Source organism: Euprymna scolopes, chromosome 17 (assembly GCF_053919585.1).
Source record: "Euprymna scolopes isolate OS-2025 chromosome 17, ASM5391958v1, whole genome shotgun sequence".
Taxonomy (NCBI): Eukaryota; Metazoa; Mollusca; class Cephalopoda; order Sepiida; family Sepiolidae; genus Euprymna; species Euprymna scolopes.
This window is the reverse complement of record NC_136498.1, coordinates 21,440,481-21,467,980: the sequence shown is the minus strand read 5'-3', so window position 1 is coordinate 21,467,980 and position 27,500 is coordinate 21,440,481. Positions and strand designations below refer to the sequence as shown.

Below are 27,500 nucleotides of genomic sequence, written 5' to 3'. Positions count from 1 at the left end.
AGCGTGGCAAGCTGGACTAATGGTTATCATATTGTGCTTGACTCACTGTATCTTTTTACTAACAAGAAGTGAACTGTTTAGAATAATAAAAAAAAAACATAATATTCGCATGCACATGTCTCAGTTTTTTTTTTCCTTTCGTTTACTTCATTTTTTAAAAGAAATTTAACGTTACGTTTAATACTGGGCTACGCCGGGTACATCTGCTAGCTTTAAATAAATGCATTTTAAAGTGACATTTGTTTATTGATCTGAGAAATTATTTTTAATCTTCAAAAAAAGAACAATATTCATAATTTTAAAATTACTTAAATCCGTACATTTGTAAATTAAAGAGACATTTTAAAAAAATTATTTAGAGAAAATTGAGTTAAGGATGACAATTATTTTTACGATACAAGAAAGAAACACTTTTAATAGTAATGAGACTCGTATTATTTAGATTTTTCGGACCACTGTTCTAATCTTGAGTACTATTTTCAAAACGTTTAGGTCGATGTGACCCCTGACCTTTTTTAGACGAATCTTGTCGAAGTCGGGAATTTTTCTGTCGAACTCGGGAATCTGCATATAATTTATGTAATTCGCGAGATGAAAATGCTTTCATTCTATGAGTCATAAGTGGGTAAAAATGAATATTTGTCTAGGGATTGAAGGTTCATTCCACTGTGCGGGCGACACTCAAACTACACTGCAAATAACTTCTATCCAGTCATGGCTGACGGAACGAGAGCAAGTAAGCCCAGTGGATTAAATAAAATACTTTCGATTGAACTACTGTGTAGATCCCGAGTTCGAGAGAAAGATTGCAAAATTCGCTAAGATACACCTGATAAGGTCAGAGATCACATCGACCGAAACGTTGTGAAAATAGCACTAAACATGAGAATAGTAGCCCGAAACATATACGGCACAATCGCATTGATACATCGGTTCCCACCAGATCATCGAAGTTAAGCATCGTTGAGCCTGGCCAGTACTAGATGGGTTACCATGTGGAAAGCGAGATACTGTATGTACCGCGAAGTTAAATACCAGGTTGAGAAACTGGCGCAGTCTATCCTTCTCCCGAGGGTAGATGAGTCTCTTTTAAGCCGTGGTAAGCACCCCATCTAGTGATGGCGTCCCGATGAAAATACCCTTGATAGCGCTGGAGAAGCCTGAAGTATTCAGCTACCGACAAGATTTGAATTACACAGCAAACTCGTGTAATGACCGCGCTGGGACAGGAGGCCGAAGAATCCAAATAATATGAATAATCAATCCTCATCTCCAAAACTTCGGGAAAATATAGACACTGACTGACGGTTATTTTTGTCAAGGGAATATTATTTTTACGGTAAATTTAACATACATATAGAGAGTATATTGGAATTTCCACGGGTCCAGCTTTTGTATTTATATGTAAATACAGAGTTATAACGGACACTGCGTCAATCCATATATACACTTATAGAGATTTCGACGCACTAGTCTGTGTGAGAATAAAACGAATAAACTGTTGTTACTCGCAACTAGAAATGATCCAAATATAGGAACAGAAAAGAAAACGGGACAATACCTGTGTAAACCACCTGCTTAGAAAGGAATGTGTAGGATCTCATTTACTTGCTTTTTATTCATTGCCTGGCGGATTCTTTTTTATTATTATATGACAGTGCGTTATAATGTGAATGCTTCTGGAATCCCTATTTATATTCTGATTGTTCCATTAAATTGTCGATGTAGTTATGAAATTACAAAAATATTTTCTTAACTTGTAATATTGGGAAAAAGGTCTTTTGTATATGTTTAAACTCATTCGTTTTCTATTCTAATGTGGTAACAGTCACATCGCCTGTTTATATATATATATATATATATATATATATATATATATATATATATATATATATATAAAAGTAAATTCGTGGTACAGAAAAATGGAAGGAGAAATTTTAGAGGAAACATAATTTAATTTAAATTCCAAAAAAAAAAAAAAAAAAAAAAAAAACGGGCAGGTGAAATTATTAAAATTTCCTTAAGGCCTTATCGTCTGACCCTCTAAGAGGAAACGTCAGAATGATAAATTAAAAGCTAAGAAACGAATGAGGAAAGAAGGGAATTTGGTTTCAGTTGGAAGACCAGTGAGAAAAAAATCTCACTATTCAGGTGGTTTTAAATCGATAAATATCTCCAACTGATGTTTCAAAATCTTTTGTCTACACAGGCTAGGTCGAGAGTTATTAATGACTAACGCCTCAATGATATTGAGATGATAGTTCGACCTCGCACTGTATAAAACAGAAAACCACCCATCGGAATATTGATCAGAACACCTATTTATACTCATCAGGTGATTACTAATGGCGGACTCATGAGCTTGGGAGTGCCCGGATGTTCTCGAAACCTGGTGTAGTCGAATATCCCGAGGGATATGTTGGGATATTCTCATTTCTAATCTTTGGGATGTTTTGCCAACGTAGTCAGCTCCACACTGACAAACAAAGTTATAAACAACAGAATTCTTTTGAATGGTTAGCAAAACATCTTTACGAAAAGAAGAGAAAAAGGTTCGAGTTTTGTAAACTACTCTAAGCATAGTAGCTGGAAAACAACGTTGAGTAGCAGAAGAAATCCTTTTAACAATATGAAGGCCAACAGGACCTAACCATGGTAATTTTAAATAAATGGGACAACGTGATGGACCAATACGTTTAACACTATTAAATGTAGCAATTTTACGTTCAATAGTAGTTTTTATTATATTTATGGGATATCCATTGCTAAGAAAAATATTTGTGATTTCACCAAGTTCCGTATCAAGGCGGTTTGGTGAACAAATCATAAGTGCACGATGTGTAAGAGCACTAATGAGGTTTATTTTTCTAGACTGAGGGGCAAAGGAAAACCAATTAAGATAGAGCCCTGTAAATGTAGGTTTTCTGTATACAGAGGTCTCAAACGTAGAACCAACTTTAGAAACACGAACATCGAGGAATGGGAGAGGGCCACAGTCCTCGACCTCCATAGTAAATTGTAATGATGGATGCAAGTTGCAAAGAAGACGAAGAAACTGTTCAGCTTCACTCCGTGAGGAAAAGCATGCAAAAGTGTCATCAACGTAGCGTGTATAGAATGTTGGCTTAGTAATTTTGGAAAATAATTCGTTTTCCAAAAATCCAACGAAAATGTTGGCTAGCGAAGGACCAAGAAGGCTACCCATAGATATCCCGTCAATTTGCCGGTACATAATGTTGTTGAAACTGAAGGAGACTGATTTAGTAGCAAGTTCCATCAGTTCAACGAAAATTCGTTCAGGAAATTGTGGAGATTTTGAGGGGCCACGGTATAGATAGTCAGCACAAATACCAATGGTTTCATCCAAAGGTATATTTGTAAAAAGACTATTAATGTCAAAGGAAGCTAAGAACTTGGTATTTTTAGATAAAGATACTTTTTGTATATGAGACACGAATTGAAAAGAATACGAGATACAATGGACCGAATAAAAAGAAAGCACAGGTTTAAGAAGATCAACCAACCATTTCCCAAGTTCGTGTTCTTTCCTCATTCGTTTCTTAGTTTTTAATTTATCATTCTGACGTTTCCTCTTAGAGGGTCAGACGATAAGGCCTTAAGGAAATTTTAATAATTTCACCTGCCCCCTTTTTTTTTTTCTTTTTTGGTATTTAAATTAAATTATGTTTCCTCTGAAATATATATATATATATATATATATATATATATATTATATATATATATACATATATATGTGTGTGTGTGTGTGTGTGCGATTGTATGTACTCTTGTGTGCGACACGAAAAGAGACTGAAATATTGAGATCTCTATCATTCCAATAATTATAGAAGCAATTGAACCCATAAAATAAAATAAATAAAACTAACAAGTAAATATATAACGGATGAATCAAGTGCAAGAAAGATTCAAACAGTTTCACTTGAAAGGACGGTTATACTTTTTAAAAAGATCTCTGGCCTGTGTATATATAAGATATGAATGTCTGCCATCCAGTAAAATGCCCTATCCTCAGTTCCAACAAAACTGATAAGAAAATGATAGATTCTATATTAGGACTGCTTAGAATGTGATCATCGCCCGTCATATGATCTGTTTTTTTTTAATCGGCTTACTCCCCACCGTTCTTTTCTGTTTATAATTTTTACTAAGATCCATAAGGGTAGAGAGTTTCTCTTTTTCCTCCATATATGGACACATCATCTCAAGTAAGGAATAATACATTAATTGTTTTTATTTACAAAATAAAAGTGGAAACCATTCAAAATTAGAGCAGAAGTACGGCAGATAAATCATGTCCAACTCTTATACACAAATAATCAAATAATAATCAGATATTGCATAATATCAACCTCATAATTCATTTAAACAATATTGAGCCGTAATTTGCCTTAATTTCCCAAAAGATATGACCATTAAATTGTAAGCATTTCAAAAGGCTACTTTACGAAAATTTAAAATGTCTGTACAAAAAAAAAAAAGTCCTGAAATTTATTGCAACTTAGTAAAGTCTCAACATTTCATAATATATATATGTCACAACAAATTAAAATAGTATAATTAAAAGACTGCTTTAATGTTAGTCATTTCCTTAAATTGTATTCAAATTCATACGATATTCACGAAGTTATGATATCTTATTCTTTATCAGGAAATTTCCACTGTCCATCGTTTTATTGAAGATCTAGTAAAATGTTGTTTGCGGGCAAAAATGCAATTTCTAATCATGAAAATTTTATTTTTATTACATTTTTCTGTCAAAGAATAATAAACAACAGCACATCTTAAGTCTTAATGACCTATTTATCGACATATTCGCCAATGGTGAATTTCCAAAATGCAGTTTGGACGCGAAGACACTTCAAAAAAACAATATGCAGTAAAAATGTTTTAAACTTGGAAAAATGCCCCAGAAATGTGTAAAATGGTTCAGTCTGCTTTTCGACAATCTTGCATGAATCGAACATCAGTTTTGAGTGGCATAAGAGATTCAAGGAAGAGAGGAAGTCTGTGAGGGAAAATGAGAGATATGAAAGAAGTAAGGAAGTCCGAACACCAGAGTTGATTGGCCAAATAAGGAATTTCATGGATAAAACCGTCTTGTGTCTAGAGAAACAATTACTGCACAGTTTGATGTAAGTGTGGGAACACAATTAATCGCGAAGAACTGAAGATGCGGAAGATTTGCGCGAATACACAAGTCCACATCTCAATCTTCGTCACAGACTATTTGACCAAGACGGGCGTCAAGACAAGTCCTCACCCTCACAATAGTCCACATCTTGCTCCGTATGGCTTTTGGTTATTCCCCAAGCTCAAGGAAAACCTATAAAGCTGTCGTTATGAGAGAATTGAGGAGATGAATGAGGCGGTGAGGAGGATCATTGACACGCTCACACAAGATGACTTCTATGTAGCTTTTCAATAAATTGTTGCAACGGTACACGAAGTGTATTGCTGCCGGCAGACATTACTTTCATCAGGTTACGTAAAAATTCCTAACAGTTGTGAGAGATAGGATCGTAGACTGACTCAGTACCTTTTATAAGTACTGATAAGATAGGGTCGTAGACTTGATCAGTACCATTTATTTGTATACTTTGTTTATTTTAGACTTGTAGAACATATTGCCGCGAGACTGCTTTCTTTCTTATTATAACTTGGTCGTATTTAAATTCAATGTCAAGAAATTATTGTAAAAAACTACGCCACCTTTATAATAATCAGTTCATACCATTGATCAATGTGTGTACTCCCATAGTTTTTTTCCCATCTTTCGATTAGCAATCATTTGCACCATATTAATCCTGATCCTTCGGTAACTTTCGACCTAGATTATTATTTAGGTAATAATCGATGTTAGTAATCACTGTTTTCCTCATCTTTCAACTGACAATAATTTTTGTCCCATTAATCCTTAAACTCGAGTAACTTTACAGCTTAATAAGCGGGTATCACATAAATACTAAAATTTATAACATTTACATACTCCGAAGTGTACTTCATATACTGCAGTGCATAAATGGGACAGCTTTAATTCTGTTGAAAATAGAAACATTTTAAAATCATGATCGTCAAGGCTTTTCACCATTACGCTATACGGCTGCTGCTGTGCGGGTAATGAATTAACGATGTTTTGACATCGTCCAAATGCATCCGCTCGATTTACCCAACCCAAGATAGGGAGCATTATAGTCATCCACATACAGTACTGTTTCGCTGTTTCACAGCTCATCAGTGTATCAGTGTACACACAGACACACAGACACACACACACATACACGCACATCTCTCTCTCTCTCTCTCTCTCTCTCTCTCTCTCTATATATATATATATATATATATATATATATATAAATATAAGAATAAGAATAACTCTGTCGTGTTCAATCAGATGTGCTTGAATAATAACTTGCTGCCAATAAAAGAAGCAACGGCCTATTGTAACAATTCCTGTTTTAAGTGAAAAAAAAAAAAAAAAAAAAACAATAAGTCATATATATATATTTCAATCATCTTTTTTTTGGGGGGGGGGTCAAGCAAAATTGGATAAAACCAATAAAAAAAACATTTTGTGTTTTTCATATACTTTGTAATAAAGATTAACAAAAAGCACTTTTTGAAAATGTTTTTTTTCATGTATTATTGTATTTTTTTTGCACTTAAAAAAAAATTATTTTTGTAACTAAAACTTGCTTTTTTTGTTATTTCTTTTCTTTTCACGAACATTTTCTCCTGTATGGTGGAGCTGGGCAACCGATTTTGAAAAAAGAAAATGAAATTAAGACAGCCGGGATATTCCTTTAGCATCAGGTTAATATTTCTACGGTGGCATCAGACGATGTCAAAATGGGATGAGAAAAGGCAGAAAATATGGTAGAAACTTCGCCAAACTGGGTAGCTTTTTGATATACGGTTTTAGATGGAGACAAAAGATCATTAACAAATTTCTGTCTCTAAATAAACTTGAAAAGATAACTATGGGTGGTCCCGTTGATATTTTTTCTAAATATTTTCCCCAAAGATTATCTGCTCCTTTGCCCCTCATTAAACCACGTCTTATGTTAAATTACAGTCAAACCCGAACTCATGACATCATATTCCGAGCAAAGTCGAGCGGACGGTCTGTTACGTCTGGTTCAAATTCTGTACAGGTACCTAAAAAGATCAATCTATTTATTTTAGATATAAAAGATCTATGTACGGTTGGAGTGTATGCGACAGCGAGAGAATGGTTAACATCCGGTAGGATGCCCTATATCCAGCTAGAATAAAATGATAAAAATTATAAAAAAAAAGAGCAAATTCTAACCGGAGGTAACAAACTATAATACAAGCGAGAATTCAATATCCAAAATAAATCATCAGATTTAAATCATGCTGCCTGATTGCCTAAAATTATTATGAATCCTGATACAGGTATTTCAACAGTCAGTTGTGAAAGTCGACGAAACACCTGCTGCGCAGTTAAAAAAAAAAAAAAGGAAATCAAGATAAACGAAAAAGGAAAATAAAAATAAAAGGCGAAAACATCTCCCCCCCCATCTCTGTGAGAAAAAAAGCTACATGTGCTGCGTTGGTGATGATGAGCATGGTATATACTCTTTGTCCCTCTTGTTTGTTAACCTACATCGCCTTCTTATGCGAGACATTACTGTAAAAGGATGGTTCTATTGGCAGGTCTAAAGAAATAAATAAAATTTATATCTATATATTAATACGACAGCGTGTGTGTTATTTTGTGTGTCAAGCTTTTATTTTCTCTTCCGAGTGAATGTCCGTTAAGTGTAATGACCTTACATTTTTTGTAATAAACAATTTTACCAAAAATTCTTGATAAGTTTTGGTTTCGGTTTCGATTATAGCTGATGGGATTCAAGCCATCTGTTGTTTTTATGAATAATTTTACCAATAATTCTTTGTAAGTTTTGTTTTCAGTTTCGATTATAGCTGAAGGAAATCACGTACACACACACACACACACACACACACACACACACACACATATATATATATATATATATATATATATATATATATATATATATATATATATATATATATATATACAGGGTGACCCCCCCAAAAAAACGTGATATCGCCATTATTTATTCACCGATTGCCCTTATTTTACAGGACATGGCAGAATCAACAACCGTGAGTACACCAAGACTCCAGTGGGAGCTGGGACAAAGAATACACTGTGCTAAATTTCGTTCGGACAAAACACTAAGAAACGGTGCTATTATAGTTGGGACTCGTTTTTTTGGGTCACTATGTATATAGTATAACCCGGATATAAGAGACTTCTCTGTACACTTCAGCTCTTTTATATTCGGGTTACATTTATATCCGGGGTTCTTATATCCGGGTTACACTCTACATAAACACAGGCTCTAATTTTGGATCAGAAAAAATCCTTCTTATATCCGTTTTTCTTATATTCTGGTCTCTTATATTCGGGATAAACTGTATATATTTTTTTCTTTATATATTTTGGTTTCGATTCAAGCTGAGGCACCCAAGACATATGAATATAATTCTTTTATTTTTGAAATCACAACTTCATAGTATATTAAAAAAAAAATCGATAGAAAATTGACTCTATAATAATATATACTAAATCTGCTTACATTTTAATATTATATGTAAGCAATTTTACGACCGGGTTTTGCCGAGCGTCCCTGCTAGCTTAGATAAATACTTTTGCAGCTTTAACAAAAAAGCTACAATAATATCATGCATATATATATATATATATATATATATATATATATATATATATATATATATATATACATTTCTTGGCCTTTTGGTCAAGATCAAAGTGTATTGTACCATTTTATTGTTATCTTTTTTGTTTTTACACGTCAATAAAAAATGTTTTAAAAATTGGGAGTTACTAGGACGTCCCCCAATATGAAAGGGTGAATGCGGTATTATGGTGAAAGAAGATACTAGCTGGGAGAAACTTTTGACTTTGTTTAGTTCTGGAGTGACAAGGATGATCAACGACCCCCAAAATCCCCCCTTTTGAGTTGGCCATGTGCCTAAGTTTTTTGTTCATCGTTAATTTTGACTGTATTTTTTTAACATGAATAAAAGATTTAATATCTCAAAGTGTAGTATCTGTTCCGGCAGATACTGCAAGCTATGACTAGCTATGACTAGCTATGACTAGCAAAGACCAGATGTGGGGGCAACCCCACATGCCTGACCGTTAACCAGCTCCCATTTCCCACCTCTCGGGAGCTGGTCCCTTTTTTCCCTTCCCCCTCCCTTCACTCCTCACATTAAAAATCGGCCTTGTGCCTAATTTGCTCGGTGGGGGAGCAAATAAATACCATCTGTTCCGGCAGATACTGCAAGCTATGACTAGCTATGACTAGCAAAGACCAGATGTGGGGGCAACCCCACATGCCTGACCTTTAACCAGCTCCCATTTCCCACCTCTCGGGAGCTGGTCCCCTTTTCCCTTCCCCCTCCCTTCACTCCTCACATTAAAAATTGGCCTTGTGCCTAATTTGCTCGGTGGAGGAGCAAATAAATACCATCTGTTCTTCAGATGCTGCACTTCATTTTCGTGTTCTCTTTCGGTGGAGGAGAAATCCTTCACGACTGAGACAATTTTTATTTTTGTACCTTTTCTCCACGTTAAAAAACGACCCTGGTGTCTAACTCTGTCCCGTGGGGAGGCATAGTAAATAGGTACAATAATATCAGGGCGTCCTCATTTACGGTGATATATTGATGCCAACATCAATATATTACATATGAAAGATTCCGCCGTGGATTTTCCACAGGTTCCGCTAGTTTTATTTATTAATTTTACGTACGGTGGGTGTGCTAATCATCGAGTCATTGTAGTGTCAGTCGCACTTTTGTCAAATAAAAAAGGAGAAAGAAAGAGCGCTAACAATGTGTGAGGTTTCTTTCGGTTTTTCGTGCGAGCAGGCAGATTCGAATTTTAAAGAGGCGGGGGGATAAACAGAGCTTGATACGAGTATGGTGTATCCGTATACCTACCCCTCCCCGCATAATTCTTTTTTTTTCTTTCATTTTTTTTTTTTTATTATTTCTTTGTCAGTCTGTAATTCGCGAAAAAAGATGTGAAATTAAAATTTCGAGTGTTTGTTTCGGACGTAGGTTCGTATTTGTAATAATAATGCTAATAATAACGGGTAAAAATAACTGATTAAGCGTTGAAGTTGTCACACACAAAAAAGGGCACGGTCTTCAGCGACGGGTGGGAAAGTGATGGAGTAGGGCTAGAAGGATTTAGGACGAAGTGGTGGTGGTGGTGGGGGCGATTACTTTTTCATGGTGGGAACGCTATCAAGGTGGGCTATGCCCTGTGATGCTTTCATTAAAGATAGGGAAGTAACAAAAATAGAAAGTAAACGAAAGGAACAGGAAGAGGACGAGAGCGAGGAAGAGAGAGGGTAAGCGATAAAAAGTCCCTGCATCCTCACAGTTAAACACCAACAAAGCGAGGGAGGAAGACAGATAAGGACATGCTATCCGGCCTTCCACCAGTATCTTAGTGTGATATCTGAGTATCTAAAACTGCATTTGTGGGGGAGATAAATAAATAAGGAGTCAATTAAAAAATACAACCTGTAACGATAAAATTGTCGCCCTAGAAAAGACGACATGATTTCATTTCCGTTTAATGAAAATGAGTTTTCTTTTTTTTTGTTGCGGATCATTTACTAGTCTACAAATCCCAAGAGCGATAGGGGTCTTCTATCATGTGATACATTGTTCAACGAGCGAGATAGGAGATGCACTGCTGTATAACTCATGATCTCTACCACTCCAAGTTATGACAACAGGACCATTGCCAGCACCCTCAAAATGCAAATACGCTTCAACGCTTGAGGCCACAGCTCAACAAAGTTTCCGGCAACAGTTATGGTCTTTGGCGTGGTTTCAAGTCAGGGCTACATCATGCCACCTCACATCTTCAAAGTTGGCTTGAAAGTCAACACCAAAATGTACCTGAAGAATATGGTGATCCTTTGGTGCAATCAGCTGGCCGCTAGCAGACCATGGGTGTGGCAGCAAGACTAGGCGCCGGCCCACGAGTCCAAAAGACCCAGTCATGGCTTCAGAAGATGCGCTACGAGTATCCCCCTCCATCCCCTAACCCGAAACCACTGGACTACTTCGTGAACAGTCCCAACATGACCTCCCACAACATCAAAGCGAGCCTGCTCGCCGCCATCCGCCAAGCTTCACCGGCGGTTGTGGAAAAAGTATGCTTCCAGTCCGGACTCATATAGAGGCTGAATGCGGCTACATTGAATAGATGTCAGCTCTACTACAATAATCAAGCTACCTGAATTGATTTTTTCAATAATTTTTTTTTTTTTAAATAAAGCTGTAGTGTTGTTTTCTTTAGGGTGACACATTGATTGTTCTACGCTGTGATTTCTATGAATACACTTGACGGAAAGACAGAAAAATATATGTGCGAGAGAGGGAGAGAGGGAGAGAGAGACAGAGAGCAGCAAGGGAGTAGTGCCCAATTTTCTTGCCTCCGCTAAAGCACAAGATTAAACACAGACGACAGATAACAAAAGTGCTGTAGATCCTTCCTCTAGTCTCAAAGTATATAAGCATATATATATAATATAAAGGTATATTAGTATATATATATAGTATAACGGTATATTAGCATATATATATAGTATAACGGTATATTAGCATATATATATAGTATAACGGTATATTAGCATATATATATAATATAAAGGTATATTAGCATATATATTTGATGCTGTAAAAAAAACAGCAAATGTTGTAAACATACAAAAAAAAACGTATGAATTTGTTATTTGTATATATATAATATAAAGGTATATTAGCATATATATATAATATAAAGGTATATTAGCATATATATAATATAAAGGTATATTAGCATATATATATAATATAAATGTATATTAGCATATATGTATAATATAAAGGTATATAAGCATATATGTATAATATAAAGGTATATTAGCATATATATATAATATAAAGGTATATTAGCATATATGTATAATATTAAGGTATATTAGCGTATATATATAATATTAAGGTATATTAGCATATATGTATAATATAAAGGTATATTAGCATATATATAATATAAAGGTATATTAGCATATATGTATAATATAAAGGTATATTAGCATATATATAATATAAAGGTATATTAGCATATATATAATATAAAGGTATATTAGCATATATATATAATATAAAGGTATATTAGCATATATATAATATAAAGGTATACTAGCATATATGTATAATATTAAGGTATATTAGCATATATATATATATAATATAAAGGTATATTAGCATATATGTATAATATAAAGGTATATTAGCATATATATATATAATATTAAGGTATAAAAAAAAACTAAAAAAAAAAAACTGGAAAAATCAACTACGAGACTGATTCCAGCCGAGTACAACATGATCGTCTCCAAATTTTATGTAAACAAATGCTTGTTGGGTCATCTTCTTGGATAACCAATTTCGCTTAGGTAATCACCTGGCCATCCCATCCATTTCTTTCTTTTAGGAACCAAAAATGTAATGTATGTAGCCATTGAATTAAATTGAAATCTATACGAAAGCCATGTAGCAATTGTTTTAAGATCCGGAGCGCCGGAAGTAGGAAGATAAGACATTATAAAAAAATGCACAAACCGTGCCAAGCCATCAGTTATAAGCTGATCTCGTTTGGGGCTGTTTGCTTTCTGGCCACCGTACAAGACTCTTATTCAATCGAGGGCTTACCAGTGATGGAAAGTAGATTTTGTACGAACCACCCAAGCGTTCTGGACATTGGTTGCCTCGCCAGAATGCTGCCCCTCACACCGCAAGATCATCTATGCACCTATTATTATTTATTATACGATTATACTTTGTGTCTGGTGGACAGGTCGCCAATCTGTTCGTTGTTAACTGCAACTAATTAAGACGTATACCCAATTGAAATGTGTGCAATAGGCATTGCAGCAGAAGGAGCTAACACTGGTGAATCGCAAAGGTGTGTTTTTTTTTCTCCATGACAACGTTACGTCGAAAGTCGCGCTATTAGTCAGGGATACAGTACAGAAATTTGGGTGGAAAACTTAGTGCCATTCACCTTATTTAATTGACCTTGCGTGATCGATTACCGCCTGCTTCACTACCTGGATATTTTGTAGTAAGTCCTTCACTATTGAACCATATTTGCACCCCCACCACCACCACGTATTCTTTACTTGCAAAACCCTTCGAGTTCTACAGGAAAGGGATTGAACAGCTGGAGACAGGTTGGCAGACGGTACTAAATACCAATGGCGATTACTTCGAAGATAGAACTTTTATGGTCACCTTGTATTTAATATTTACGTCATCAACAAGGATTAGTTTTTTTTATTGCAATTTCACCCGAAACAAGGAACATTGCCACTTTGATGTAGGGGGCTGCTATCAGGGACATGAGCTACAGGGGTACTATGTGGGGAGTTGTGCAGCAAGATGTCGGTTCACGTTACACTTGAAATTCTACATGGCAGTACAGTTGGGGAAGGAAGGGAATTCCAAAGCCCAGCTGTTCTGGGGAAGAAACTACTGGAGTAGAAAGCTTTGTTACATCTACGGATCTCAACTGTGAAGGGGTGGGATTTTGTCGGGGGTACTTATGTCGAGGGGGCACATGTGCTTGCAGTTCGTCAAAGCATTCACCATTGAAATACTTGTAGAGCAGGCAGAGGGATACAAAATTTCGTCGATGGGACAGAGGCTGAAGCTTAGATGACAGTTCAGGACCTATTAGGTTGGCGACTCTCTTTTGAACCCGGTCTAGGAGTGAGAGACTAGTAACAGATGCACCGGCCCAAATATGACAGCAATACTCCATACTTGGGCGAGTGGTGGCCTTATAGAGGTACAGGATACTTTCGGGCGTTAGTAGCTTTCTAGCACTCTAGAGAGAGAGAGAGACCACCTTTTTTCCCAGCGTTTCTGGCGATGCACTCAATGTAATTTTTCTAACTCATGTTTCCTGAGCATATAAATCAAAGTTAAAATGCTAAAATTCTGCACTCAAGTCAACAAGTTGTTCTCTAATTTTTTTTTTAGATCTTTAGGACCATTTAAGCTCAATTCTAACGCAAAATCTAGGGATCAGTTTGATTATTCCATGTCCGATTCCAACCTAAAGAACGGAAACTATTAGTTTCACATTCTATTTCTAAATTGCAAGTGAAAAGGCAAATTGATTTCTTTTCTTTGCTTTAACGATAAATTAATTTGTATCGAAATTACCAAAATATTAATGCTCTTATATCTATATGAAAAACTGATATTTATTACATGTTTACAACAACTTACTTCGTATTCAACAAACTCCGATCAACTTCGAAAGTTTATTGTTTTTTCTTTTCATTACAGTCTAGCTGAAAAAAAATTTACATCGAAATTACCAAAATATTAATGTTTACCTATCTATATGGCCCTGTCGGTGGGACATTACAATACACCGACTGCCCACCTGCAGAGGGTAAAGGTCCCTCAATGGGGGTCCTGGATATGACCTTAAACTATATCCAGTGGTGAGGCCCTAGCTTGTGGGCTTTGGGGAGTGTGGAGCCACCCTTTAATTACCATTGCTCCCAGGTCCACTCTGACTCGGAGTGGTAGTACCTGTTAGGGTCCCAACTATGCGTTAAATAGAAACCGACGTGAAAACAACAAATATATTCTATTAAAAAAATTTTTTCTTCAAAATCTTTGGATTCGGCATTAAATAACCCGAAAAGGGTTGGTATGCCGTAAAACAAAAACAACCAACCAACCAACCTATCTATATAACAAAGTGTAAAAAAAATTCATTTCATCTTTTAAATGAACTATTTTTAACAAGATGCGATCTGTTTTAAAATTACAAGTGAAAAGATAAACTGATTCCTATCTTTTCTTTTCTTGTCTTTTCCTTTCTTTTCTTTTCTTTAGAATCTCAGTTAAAGATAAAAGAAATTTATGTCGAATTTGCCAAATTTTTTTATCTTTATCAATCTATATCAATTAAAAAAAGATTTGTTTTCGTGTTTACATAATTATGCTATTGTCTATTCTCCAGGATTTTAGACAAAAGGCCAAGTGTTGGTTCTTATGAAAGCATTTATGTAGAAAGAACTGGATTGGAACGTGGTAAATTCCTACTTTCCCAACTCTACTGATATGCAAAAGTTCAAGTCTAATGTGAACAGACATCTAACTGCTCAACTCCCTGAAACTTATGTCCCCGATATTAGCCCTCTACTTTAAAGTGGCACTGTGTCTTGCTTGGGGGTGAAATTGTAATAAAATAAAATAAATAAAAATACTCAAGGTTTTATTCCGTTACAGAACTGACCTCACAAATCAGCGGGTTTGTATTACTGTACACATAGATTCGAAAAAGTTGTCAAAAAACAAATATGTAACAAACAAATATTATCAAAGGCAAGATAAGTTACTTTTCTACCAAACTGGATACATTTTTTTTGTTTTTATTCAATGTAACATGTTTATTCAGCTCGAAAAACATGCAGTGTTTACCGATGTATTGGAAAATTCAAAATGGCGCCCGACACTCTCTTTAACATGGTAAGTTCGGGAAAATGTGTTATAAATAATAAACTAGACAAAATACTATTAAAAAAACACTAAATATATATCAAAATATGTCACGGTAACATATATTGAGCGAGTTTCTAGCAGTATTTTGTATAGTTTATTATTTATAACATCTTTTCCCAAACTTACCATGTTAAAGAGAGTGTCGAGCGCCATTTTGAATTTTCCAATACATCGGTAAACACTGTATGCTTTTCGAGCTGAATAAACATGTTACATTGAATAAAAATCCGAAAAATATATCCAGTTAGGTAGAAAAATAACTTATCTTGCCTTTGATAACATTTATTTTTTATATATTTGTTTTTTGACAACTTTTTCGAATCTATGTGTACAGTAATACAAACCCAAATCAGCACACACACCCGGCGAGTAAAACCGTTTTCTTCCGTCACTAGTCGCTTGTATATCCCGCAAAGGGAGAATACGATATTAGATGTTTTTTGCGGTTCCTGCAAGTATTTATCGAGGTTATTCTACACACAGCGCCTACTATTCCCAAATGGTCCCCCACCTAGTACTGACCAGGCTCAACGTTGTTTAACTTCAGTGATTTAACGATAACCGAGGTGTAAATGTGATTATGTATATACCGTCACCCAAGGTTATGAATGAAATGTTTCTTATTTTTTAAATGGGTATTTCAAGTAGCGGACTTTGCGAAGTGATGGCGAGCCGGTAAAGTGAACTAGTTAAAACTAAGAGTAAATTTGCCGCCCCATTCAAGTGCCGCCAAGGGCGGAGCATCTTCAGCCCTCCAGCTACACCCCCACCGTATTATAATGTGATAGAGATGTTATGCGTGAGTTCTGTCGTCTTTGACGGTAGTAACCAAGCGTTTGAATAGCTGTCTTTTTCTTCGATGAATAGAAAAATTGTAATAGCAAAACAAATAAAGAGGCAAAAAAAAAAAAAATGAATAAATAAAACAAAGTAGAAAAGAAAAGGAAGAAAAAGAAAGAGAGAAAAGTTTACACAAATAAAAGTTAGTGTTACGAAAAAAAAACAAAAACCGGCAAACTAAAAAAGGAAAAACTACGTACGAGTTTTCGTCTAGTTCGAGTACAATAGGGTGCTTTTCAACCGGTTGAAATCATATGTACACTAGTCAAGCGTGTGTGTTCTGCTTTTGTCAACTGGAAAAACGAAAAACGGGAAACGAATAAAGAAATCCCTTTCCTATTCCCATCGCTAACTTCTTTTTTCCTTCTTGTGTGGGAAGAGACCAGTGGATACCAGCGTTTTCGTGTTCCGTGCGTTTCGTATTATTTCTCCATTTCGCAGCAATTAATGTGGGCGTTATGCTACATTAGAATAGGTCGATTTGCGACGTTTTCTGAATATTAAATATGCCCGGATGAAGAAAGATGGCTGTTGGTATGGTCAACACGAATACCAAGAACTGCAGGTAAATGTTGAGATGGCAATGCAATAAAACTTGTGTATAGTCAATAAAAGTTGTTATACGTTTTGCAAATACGATTATATCAGGAACCAATTAGACCAAAAATCTATTCAATATGACACATGTAATGCGAAGAAGAACAAGTTTGACATGTGTAAATAAGCTAGAATAATCAATACTTTTACAAAATTGTGTCTTACTGGAATCGGAAATAAATAATCATTTTTCATGGAGTCATGTTTTTTTTTTTTGTATCGCTCAATACTAAAAATGTGTTAAAACATCACTCTATGTATTGCTACTTATTAAATTGATCTTAACTTTAAAATGTTTTTATGTCATAATTCTAATAGTATTTATATTATCACCTAGAAACTAAGATTATTAAAATTTTTGACCCCCCCCAAAAAAAACAAAACAATTTAGACATACGATCTTAACAATTTAAGAACTAGATTGCTATCCGGAATTATTAAAGATTTTGATGAAGATACAGAATAGTTAGCCACTTTCAGCCCCACCCTTCTTATGTTAAGAATGCATCTATATATATATATACTAGCAGTTCAGCCGGTTTTGCTCGGGCCCTATGTAGTGTTCATAACTTTATGTGCATGTGTATATATTAAAAAGTGTGAATATGCATGGTAATACCTTCCTATATAATAGGCTTCCTAAACTACAATAGAGAAAATATGGTAGAGACTGCAGAGGTCAATTTTTTAAAATCTTTGACCCCAATTTTGACCCCATAACATTTATTTTTTGGCTCAAATTAAATTAAAACGATTGACACATGTCCAAGTAACCTACATCTAAAATTTTAAGTGTTTAGCAACACTGTCAACTTTGAGCTCTTGGCAGCCAAATTTTCTCCCCAAAACTGAATAAAAAGCTAGCTGCATGTCTGAATACACTTTATGCAAATTTTCGAATGTTTAGAACCAAAATTATCTTAATAGTTTATTAGAGACCGCAAAGGTAAAATCTTTTGAACTTTGACCCCTGCGAAGTTAGATTTTCAGCCAAAAACGATTAAAAAGCTTGTCCTATGTCTGAATGCACTTTTTGTAAAATTTCAAATTTTTAGACAAAAAATGGCTGAGTAATTTAGTAGAGACCGCAGAGGTAAAAGTTTTAAAAAACGTTGATCCCAATTTGACCTTTCAACATTCACTGCTTTGAGCTCAAATCAAATTATAAAGTTAGATCCATGTTCAAGTAACCTATATCTAAAATTTCAAGTGTTTAGACTCAAAATTGCCGAAAGAGTTTGATAGAGTTTTCAAAGGTCAAATTGTTGGACTTGACCCGTTAACAGCCAAATTTCTTGCCGAAAAGCGATTAAAAAGATTTTCCCAAATCTCAATACCACTTATTTCAAATCTCGAGTCTGTAGACCGAAAATGGACAGACGTATTTGGTATAGAAATGTATACAGACAGACACACACATATACATTAACTTATATATATATATATATATATATATATATATATATATATATATATATATATATAACTACTTCATTTACTCACATAAAATTAATATACGAAAGTATAGATTTATGCGAAAACTTTAAGTATTTACTTCAAAAGTGCTTAATACGTAGATAGCGCTAGTTAGTAATTTAAAAAATATATATGGCAATTAAGCTACACTGAATATTCGGCGTTTCATCCACTCTAGGATTCGTCAGGCTTATGCGCCTAAGCCTGACGAATCCTAGAGTGAATGAAACGCTGAATATTCAGTGTAGCTTAATCGCCATATATATTTTATATATATATATATATATATATATATATATATATATATATATATATATATATATATATATATATATATATATATATATATATATTAGTATTATTTAGAAACCCATATAGTGGGGTTGTTTACTATACTAGACAAAGATCGTCGAATTAGAAGCACAGGAAAATCAAAGAGAAACGCAAATATTTTGTGATACAATTGTCAGGTACATTTCTAAGTTTTGATAAAGAACTGATTCACCAATTTCCAAAATCTTAACCAGTGTACGTAGACAATAGTTTACAAAACACATTTTATATAATAGTTTGTTAAAATGATAGCATTATTATGTTCTGTTTTTTTTTTTAGATGAGGAATTGTTTATTCGTATTATTTTGATTAATTTGACTACTGTTCTCACCTTGCATGTTATTTTTTAACAATGAGAACAAATAACAACCGTGCGTGAAATACATTAATTCGTCTGAAATTATGTGCAGTTTTCCGAATTAGACATAAAGATTCCCGAGTTTGAAAAGATGAACCTAAAGAAAATAGGTGCTATGGTATGTTCTTTATTGTAAGGCATTTTCACAAAGAACTATTTTTTGCGACTATACACACACAAAACAAAAAAACATTTCTTTCTCATTTCACGTTTCTAAAGTAAGGTGAAATTTTCATGGACATTGTTTCCTTGCAAAGGCTTCCTGTTCCTAGAACACGATGCCGTAGACCTACTTTTCTGCTGATTAAAATTAGGTCCTCATCATCAACGTCAACATATCTTTGTCAACAAGCGAACAATAATACAAAACAATCTATTCTCTCAATGAATGACGCTTGAAATTTGAGTTTACCAAAACGTGAGGAAAACTTAAATCTACCTAATTATATTGATGCTGGGATGTGATTCATAAACATTAATTATTGTTTATTATACGTAGTAATTGAACAAGTGTGGATGGCAAGGACAGTTGAGTTATACACCTTTGACAAGAGAGGTAACTAGAAGACAGAAAGGGGAGTTTGACAGCTTAAACATGATTCCATCTAGTTGAATATAAAGTGACACTATCTTAGATTCGTACTTTACCGTGAATGGCAGAAACAACTACGAGAGTGTAGCGTCGATGTTTGCACATCCACGTACAAAATCAAAATGCAAAAACGCGTTTGTACGCATATTATCTGCGCATACATTATCCTAAATAAAAACAAATAATTGTATTTTGGACCAATCATAAAACTTTCTGAATTTTTTTGAATCAATACTGTCTGGCAGTAACTCGAACTATTTAAAAAACCCGATTTTAAAAAAATAAACCATTAGAGCCCATTTGACCGGTGTCGTAAGGGTGCCCTACTCTGGGCGCTCCTCTTTGCAACAATTCCTTCCACTCACATACACAAACATTAGTGAACACGAACACACACACACACACACACACACACACACACACACACACACACACACACACACACACACACACACACACACACGCACACACACACTACTCATCACATTATCGTCTGTCAATATATATTAAAGTTTATTGAAATATGCCCAATCTTTTCATTGAACTCTTATTATAATATAAAAACAAATCAACATAAACTCTTATAAAAAACCTTCAATGAATTATAATTTATTTAATTGACGAGATGAATTTAAATACAATTTTAATTGACGAGATGAATTTAAATACAATTTTAATTGACGAGATGAATTTAAATACAATTTTAATTGACGAGATGAATTTAAATACAATTTTAATTGAAGAGATGAATTTAAATACAATTTTAATTGAAGAGATGAATTTAAATACAATTTTAATTGAAGAGATGAATTTAAATACAATTTTAATTGAAGAGATGAATTTAAATACAATTTTAATTGAAGAGATGAATTTAAATACAATTTTAATTGAAGAGATGAATTTAAATACAATTTTAATTGAAGAGATGAATTTAAATACAATTTTAATTGAAGAGATGAATTTAAATACAATTTTCCTGACCTCTTTAATTCACGGCACTTATTTAATCAATCCAAACTTTTTCTAATGAATCCCCTGTCTTTACAAGATCACTAAAATATTCACGAACATTCTATGTTTTCATATTGCTGTAAACCTTCAATTTTAAACATATATAAAATCTCTCTTTTATGAAGAAATGCCTTCTTAAGCCATTGTTTGTTTTGTTTACTGTACGAGAATGTATCTGGTTTTTCTCACATTTGATTATAAAACCTGAAAAAAAAAATCACTGAAAAAATTTCTCTGAACCCGGTTAATACCCAAAATATCTCCCTCCTTACAAAACTCTCTAAAATATAACTTCCACAACTGTTGTGAACCTATCCCTCCAAACTAATGACCGTCTCCCAATAACTGACGATCGAAACAGCCATAGGAGTAATGAGCAAAAAGCTCTTTTATCTAATTTGTAAAACTCACTATGGCTGTCTGCCTAGGCGCCTCAAATGATTGGATATTTTATGAACCGTTCTTTTATAGGCTTTTAGCCGGTTAAAATGGGTCAAAATTGAAAAAGATCGTTATACATTTTGTACAAACATCTTACTTTATTTTTATTTGGTTTATATGCGCGCTACCTTGGTACAGTGGTAACGTAAACAGCTTTGCTTGCTACAGTTTTGGTTTCGATTCCAGGTGATGGCACCGAAATACGTTTTTGTTACTTTTGAAATCACGACTCTATACTAATGTATACAAAACCCGAAAAAATTAAAATATCATATTTAAGCGTATTTTACGACCGGGTAAAGCCGGACGCCCTGCTAGTTTTGTGTAATGTTTAGTTGTGTTAAAAAACTTTACGTTTATGTATGTGTAAATAAAGTATGTGTATTTGGTTTGAGTTTAGTGTAGATGCTTTCCCTAAGCGAAGCGTGAAGGTAATGAATCTATAAACTAACAACCTCTTTAGCATTCAGCTTCTTTTTAGATATAAAAAAAATGCAAATGCAGTGAAAGAGCTGTTTTCATTCTTTAACAATCAACCGGGCCACTATGATAAGTTTGGTGAGGAGATGACATTTATTTGTATTGTGTCAACATCGTTGTGCAAAAAACTGTCTATTTCATTAATGAATAACACTTGGGTTTTGATCTTTTAGAAAAGGTGAGAACAATTGATATTCGTAAAATGAATACACACACCAAGAAAAGTAGAAAAAAATAGATGTCTAAATTGAAACCATTGTTGAGCAATTAGTTCGAAAGATTTTCTGAAAAATCAATGACAATATTTTTGCGTATTTTCGACCTAAATTTTATGCACATATCAAAAACCAGCATAGAAATCGATAAATACATATTTAGAAACTCTTATCGTGTTTTATGTTTCCGGAATTTTTTCGATAGACATGGATAGTTCGTATCATCTAGATATAAATTTACTTGCTCGTACGTCCAGTGTAACAAAATATCATCATCATCGCAAACAATTAAATGAAAAACAAATTATCTCCCTTTAAAGTCCTTCTTATCAGTTAAAAATCATTAAAACTATTTCCTCTCCATAAATAAGATTAAATGAAAAACATGGCTGCCTGCTTACGGTTTCAAATTCGCTATTTTACTTCATAATAATTTTTTTAAAAAGTCATATTGAGAGGAGACTGGAAGTTTTTTTTCTTATAGTTTCATTTTAAATTAAAAAGATTGTTTAAGTGAATTTAAATCTGTTTCTTTATAATTTATATAAATGTATATAATATATTTATATAAAATATTAAAAAAACAAAACAAAACAAAACAATGTGTTGTGTGTTGAATAATCATTGAAAAAAATCTAAATTTTTAAATCAATTTTTTTTAGCTTTAAAAGGTTAAAAAGAATTTGCTAAAAAATTGTTTTAAATTGTTATTTTTTCTATTTTATTTTATTCATTTTTTTAATGTGTTTTAAACAGGTTCTGCTAGGTTGAATTATTCAATGTTCTTATCTTGAATGCCCTTTTCACAACGTTTCGGCCGACCTAACCTTCGACGTTTTTTCCAGTTGCATTTTGTAGAGCCTAGGTATTCTAATAATACAATCATTAATTACTTATGACTACTATGGCTGACGGAACGAGAACATGCTACTTTCGTTAATTAAATAAAGGATTCCATTCGAAATTTTGTACAGATTTCTAGGATTGACAACACGCATTTAGAAGGTCAAACTGTTACACCTAAAGAACCACTGTAAGAAAAAAAAATCCAAGATCAGTACAGGAATCCGAACAATTTAAATAATGCAAAATATTAATAGCTTGTACTCTTGCATTTATCACAATTACTGGCAAACACATGCCTCCTCCGTCGGTTGCATACGATTGCTGGTAAAATCTGATTTCTTTCATTTCCTTTATTCGTGAAGAAACTGGAATTTCGGTAAATACAAAGATTTTTATATAATTTCTCACTGACCAAAGAACTATATTGTTATTATTAGTTTAACCTGTACGCAAAAAATATGATTTGAAGTTAGTAATTCTTATCTCCCCTTTACGATTAACGCTTTCAATCCAGTAGCAATAGTACTGCAAAGGAGTATTCACTTGTAAATGTTATTTGTACGCTTTGTTTTATGCTAAAATATATATTTTCACTCTTCTAAGTTTCATAAGTTTTGTTTTGAATTTGTTACTCGTTCATATCTGGCAGATAAGTAACACACACACACACACTCTTTCTTTCTCTCTCTCTCTCTGTCTCTCTCTCTCTCTCTATATATATATATATATATATATATATATATATATAGAGAGAGAGAGAGAGAGAGATCTGACGCAATAAATGATTTTTCTCCATGATTTGATCGGTGACGTTATAATTTTTGACATCACAACCAATGAATGGTTATTCAAACCATTTTGCCACGTCATCGCTTCATCTGCTATGAAATCATATATGATGTATATTGCGCAGAAACAACCAAATAAACAGGAATAGTACTTTTTTCATAATATATATAGAGCGAGAGATATTAAAAATAAAAATACAATCTTCTTAATATGTAGTCCAGCGTGTAGAGCAGTACTAAATTAAAGTAACCAGTTATTCCCAAGCAACGCCGGTTGTGCCTTTTTGTTTTCGAATTAATGACTCATACTAATCCGCTATCTAAGGCCGATCATTCAATCAAATTCTGACTTGAACGTTCAATTATAGTAATCTCTTTAAATGACAGTCGTTGGCAATGAGAAATCCAACGCACGGAATCGTTTATTTTGGGTTTTAGCCAATCTGACAAGTAGCAGATATAAACACTTTAATTAAATTCAGTTTCTATAAAACCTTTTGCCAGCTTAAATTCCCAATCAACTTGAAAGGCTGAGTAGATATGACATTAATTATAACAGGTAGGCGTGGCACTTGTCATTACAGCAATTTTGGGAGTGTTTTTTGGCTGACTTTACTATATCGCAAGAAGTGTGTGTATGTGTGTGTGTGTGTGTGTGTGTGTGTGTCCTAAAATATTTTTAAATTTTTTAATTACATTTTCACATCAAACAAGGCATATTGATGTAGGGGGCTACTATCAGGGGCATAAGTTCCAGGGGTACTATGTAGGGAGTTTAGCTACAAAATGTCTGTTCACATTACACTATGTGTGTGGTATGTGTATTTGTACGTGTTTGATATATAGGGGTTCCCTGTTTTTGAGAGTTTCATTATGTATTTTATTTAGACGAGATATATTGTGGATGAGCTTGTTTCGAAAAAATATTTCCAGTTAAAAAGTTTTTGTGATTTATAATTAAATATGAGAAAACGATATGTACGATAAAAAATAACAATAAAATAAAGAGTTCAGAAGGCACCCATTAAAAAAAAGATATTTTATATATGTTTAAAATGAAAGTTTACAGCAATAGAAAAACATAGAGGCCTTATTAGACAAGGAGGATACATTAGGTGAGATATCGAAGAAGTCAGAGACAATAGTTTAAGGGACATGCGTTGTTACACGGATCAGAAAATCGTAATCAAAATTATCTGCTCAATTATATAAATTATATATCATCAAAAGTTGTTAATAAGAGTCAATGTCCATTGTTTTATTTTTAAATAAAACTGATAATTGAGAAATGTTTGAAATATTTCAATGGATGAGTTGGTTATAAGTGAGCAGACGACAACGAATGGATTCAAGCAGTCAGTGTGTGTGTGTCGTGTTTGGTAAATGTGAGTATGCGTGTGGAAATGTATGATTACGTGAGTTGAGGATTGTGTTGATTAAATGGAGACGTGTATTAGCACTGTCTGAAATTTGTTCCATCATAACTGTTTATTGAAAGAAAATCTGTCTTTTTAAGGGATTGAAATGGAACCCAAACGGGCCATTTCGAATAAATTTAGTAAATGCTTTGATTATTCCAAAATATAATTACTTGTTTTTATTAATTCAAGCGTGCGTAAATTCGGTTGCGCAGAAATGCGTTTACGCATTTAAATTTTTGACACTGTGGTATAAACATCGGCCGTTAAAGATGCATTCATGAACTAATTAACCGATTATTTTGAACACTAGGTGTAAAGGTGAGAAAATTCTAGTTCAATTTAGTTTAATGCAAAAAGAAAGTAAAAAGGTGTTTGAAGCCTTCGTATAAATTCAGACATTTTCGATGTCTGTAAAATTTACAAAATCACTATACATTATTCAAATACTAAATATCAATTAATAAATGTCATCTTAATGTTTTGAAGTATAAAAAGGTTTTTAATGAATGTAATATTAACAACATATTCGCGTTTTGATATTAGAACATCTAAATCTAAAATTTCCATTGAAGTTTATCCATAATCATTAGTATTTAGCAAGATTTACTGAATTTCAATTTCTTCTTAAGACAACTGAAGTATAAGATTTGAATTAGAGAGGTTTTCCAGAATTAAAACCATGTAATTAATGTTGATTGGCAACGACCAATGGCACGGACATATAACCCGGGGGTTCACAGTTCGCATTCAGTTCATTCCACAAATTTTCACTTACGATTTTTGAAAACTTTTTGATAGATGGGTAATAGCTGCAATGTCATTAATGTTAGATATGTAATAGGCGTTATATTATTTATATTATACATATAATAGGCGTTATGTTATTAATATTATACATATAATAGGTGTAATATTATTAGACATATAGTAGGTGTTATATTACATATGTTAGACGTGTAATAACTGTAATATCATTAATGTTAGGCATGTAATAGATGTGATATAATTAATGTTAGGAATGTAATAAGTGTGATATCAAAAATATTAGACGTGCAATAGTGTGATATTAATGTTAGACATGTAATATTTTGATATCATTAGTGTAAGATCTGTAAAATTGTGATATTATTAATGTTAGACATATATAAGGTGTAATATAATTAATATTAGACATGTAATAGAGGTGATGTAATTAATATTTTTGATATAATTAATGTAAGACATGTAATAAGTGGTATATCCTTACTGTTTGACATGTAATAGGTGTGATATAATCAAAATAGAAATAAGATCTACTCACCCTTTCTTCTTCCTGGTGAGATCCATATGAAAATAAAAAAGAAATAACACTTACGTAAATAAAATAATTTACTTTGATGCAAGTAAAAAAAGAATACAAATAACAAATTCATACGTTTTTTTTGTATGTTTACAACATTTGCTGTTTTTTTACAGCATCAAATGGTTTGAATGCAGATTAAAACACTGTAACACGTCAATTCTTGACTTATACAATTCTTGACAGTATCTGTTTCGTAGAGCAAAATCAATCACGTCATTATTATATCAATCAGTGAATCTATTATGCCCTTAACTCATCAGAAGAAATAGAAACAATCAATCCGTCAAAAGGAATTGAAATGTGATTTGACATGATTAAAATCCGAAAATCGGAAGAGAAGCTGCAAATTCATAAATTAATAAAGATTGTTAGTTGGAAGCGTTGGGTTTAATGACTTTGATAAAAAATTCTAATATGGCGTAAAAAAAAATATAAAACTATCTGCAGCTTCTCTTCCAATTCTATTTAATAATATTTATAAATAATATATATATATATATATATATATATAATGTTAATTCTTGTTAATAAGATTTATGAATAATAATAATAATAATAATAATAATAATAATAAGAATATATATCATTATTATTTATAAATCTTATTAACAAGAATTAACATTATATATATATATATATATATATATATATATATATATATATATAAGAGAAAATAAATTAAAACTAAGTAAAATTTACAATCAAATTTATTTTTCGACTGAATACCCCCAAAAATAATTTACAAAGTCCTTATTCCGCGGATTTTCGAAGAATGTTATTCTTGCTATTCTTCTCAACAGAGGATATAAAAAAATCAACAAATTATATTTGTAGCAAAAATGTACATTTACTTAAAAAGAAAACGAATAAAAAATTTACCAGATGTAAAAAAATAATGAGAACGAACCGCGCAGTAATTGCAGCTCGTATGAAGACTCTTTCAAAGGAAATCCGAAGGCGAAAATAAATCTTTATAAAGAATCAAGTCCATATTTAAATCAAATTGATTAGAATTAGTCTGGTTGGAGAATTTTCAAGGCAGTTGAAATTATGGAAGTTGTTG

The 27,500-nt window shown here is 33.1% G+C and overlaps 1 protein-coding gene across 1 annotated transcript in view; it reads right to left on the bottom strand.

Moving 5' to 3' along the window:
- LOC145296709 (muscle, skeletal receptor tyrosine protein kinase-like) overlaps window positions 1–27,500 on the bottom strand; it is a 669,635-nt gene that overhangs the window by 492,147 nt on the left and 149,988 nt on the right. Inside the window, exon 2 of the mRNA XM_080142688.1 lies at window positions 26,396–26,407. Coding sequence (XP_079998814.1) covers window positions 26,396–26,407 — 12 coding nt within the window. The remainder of the gene's footprint in view (window positions 1–26,395; window positions 26,408–27,500) is intronic.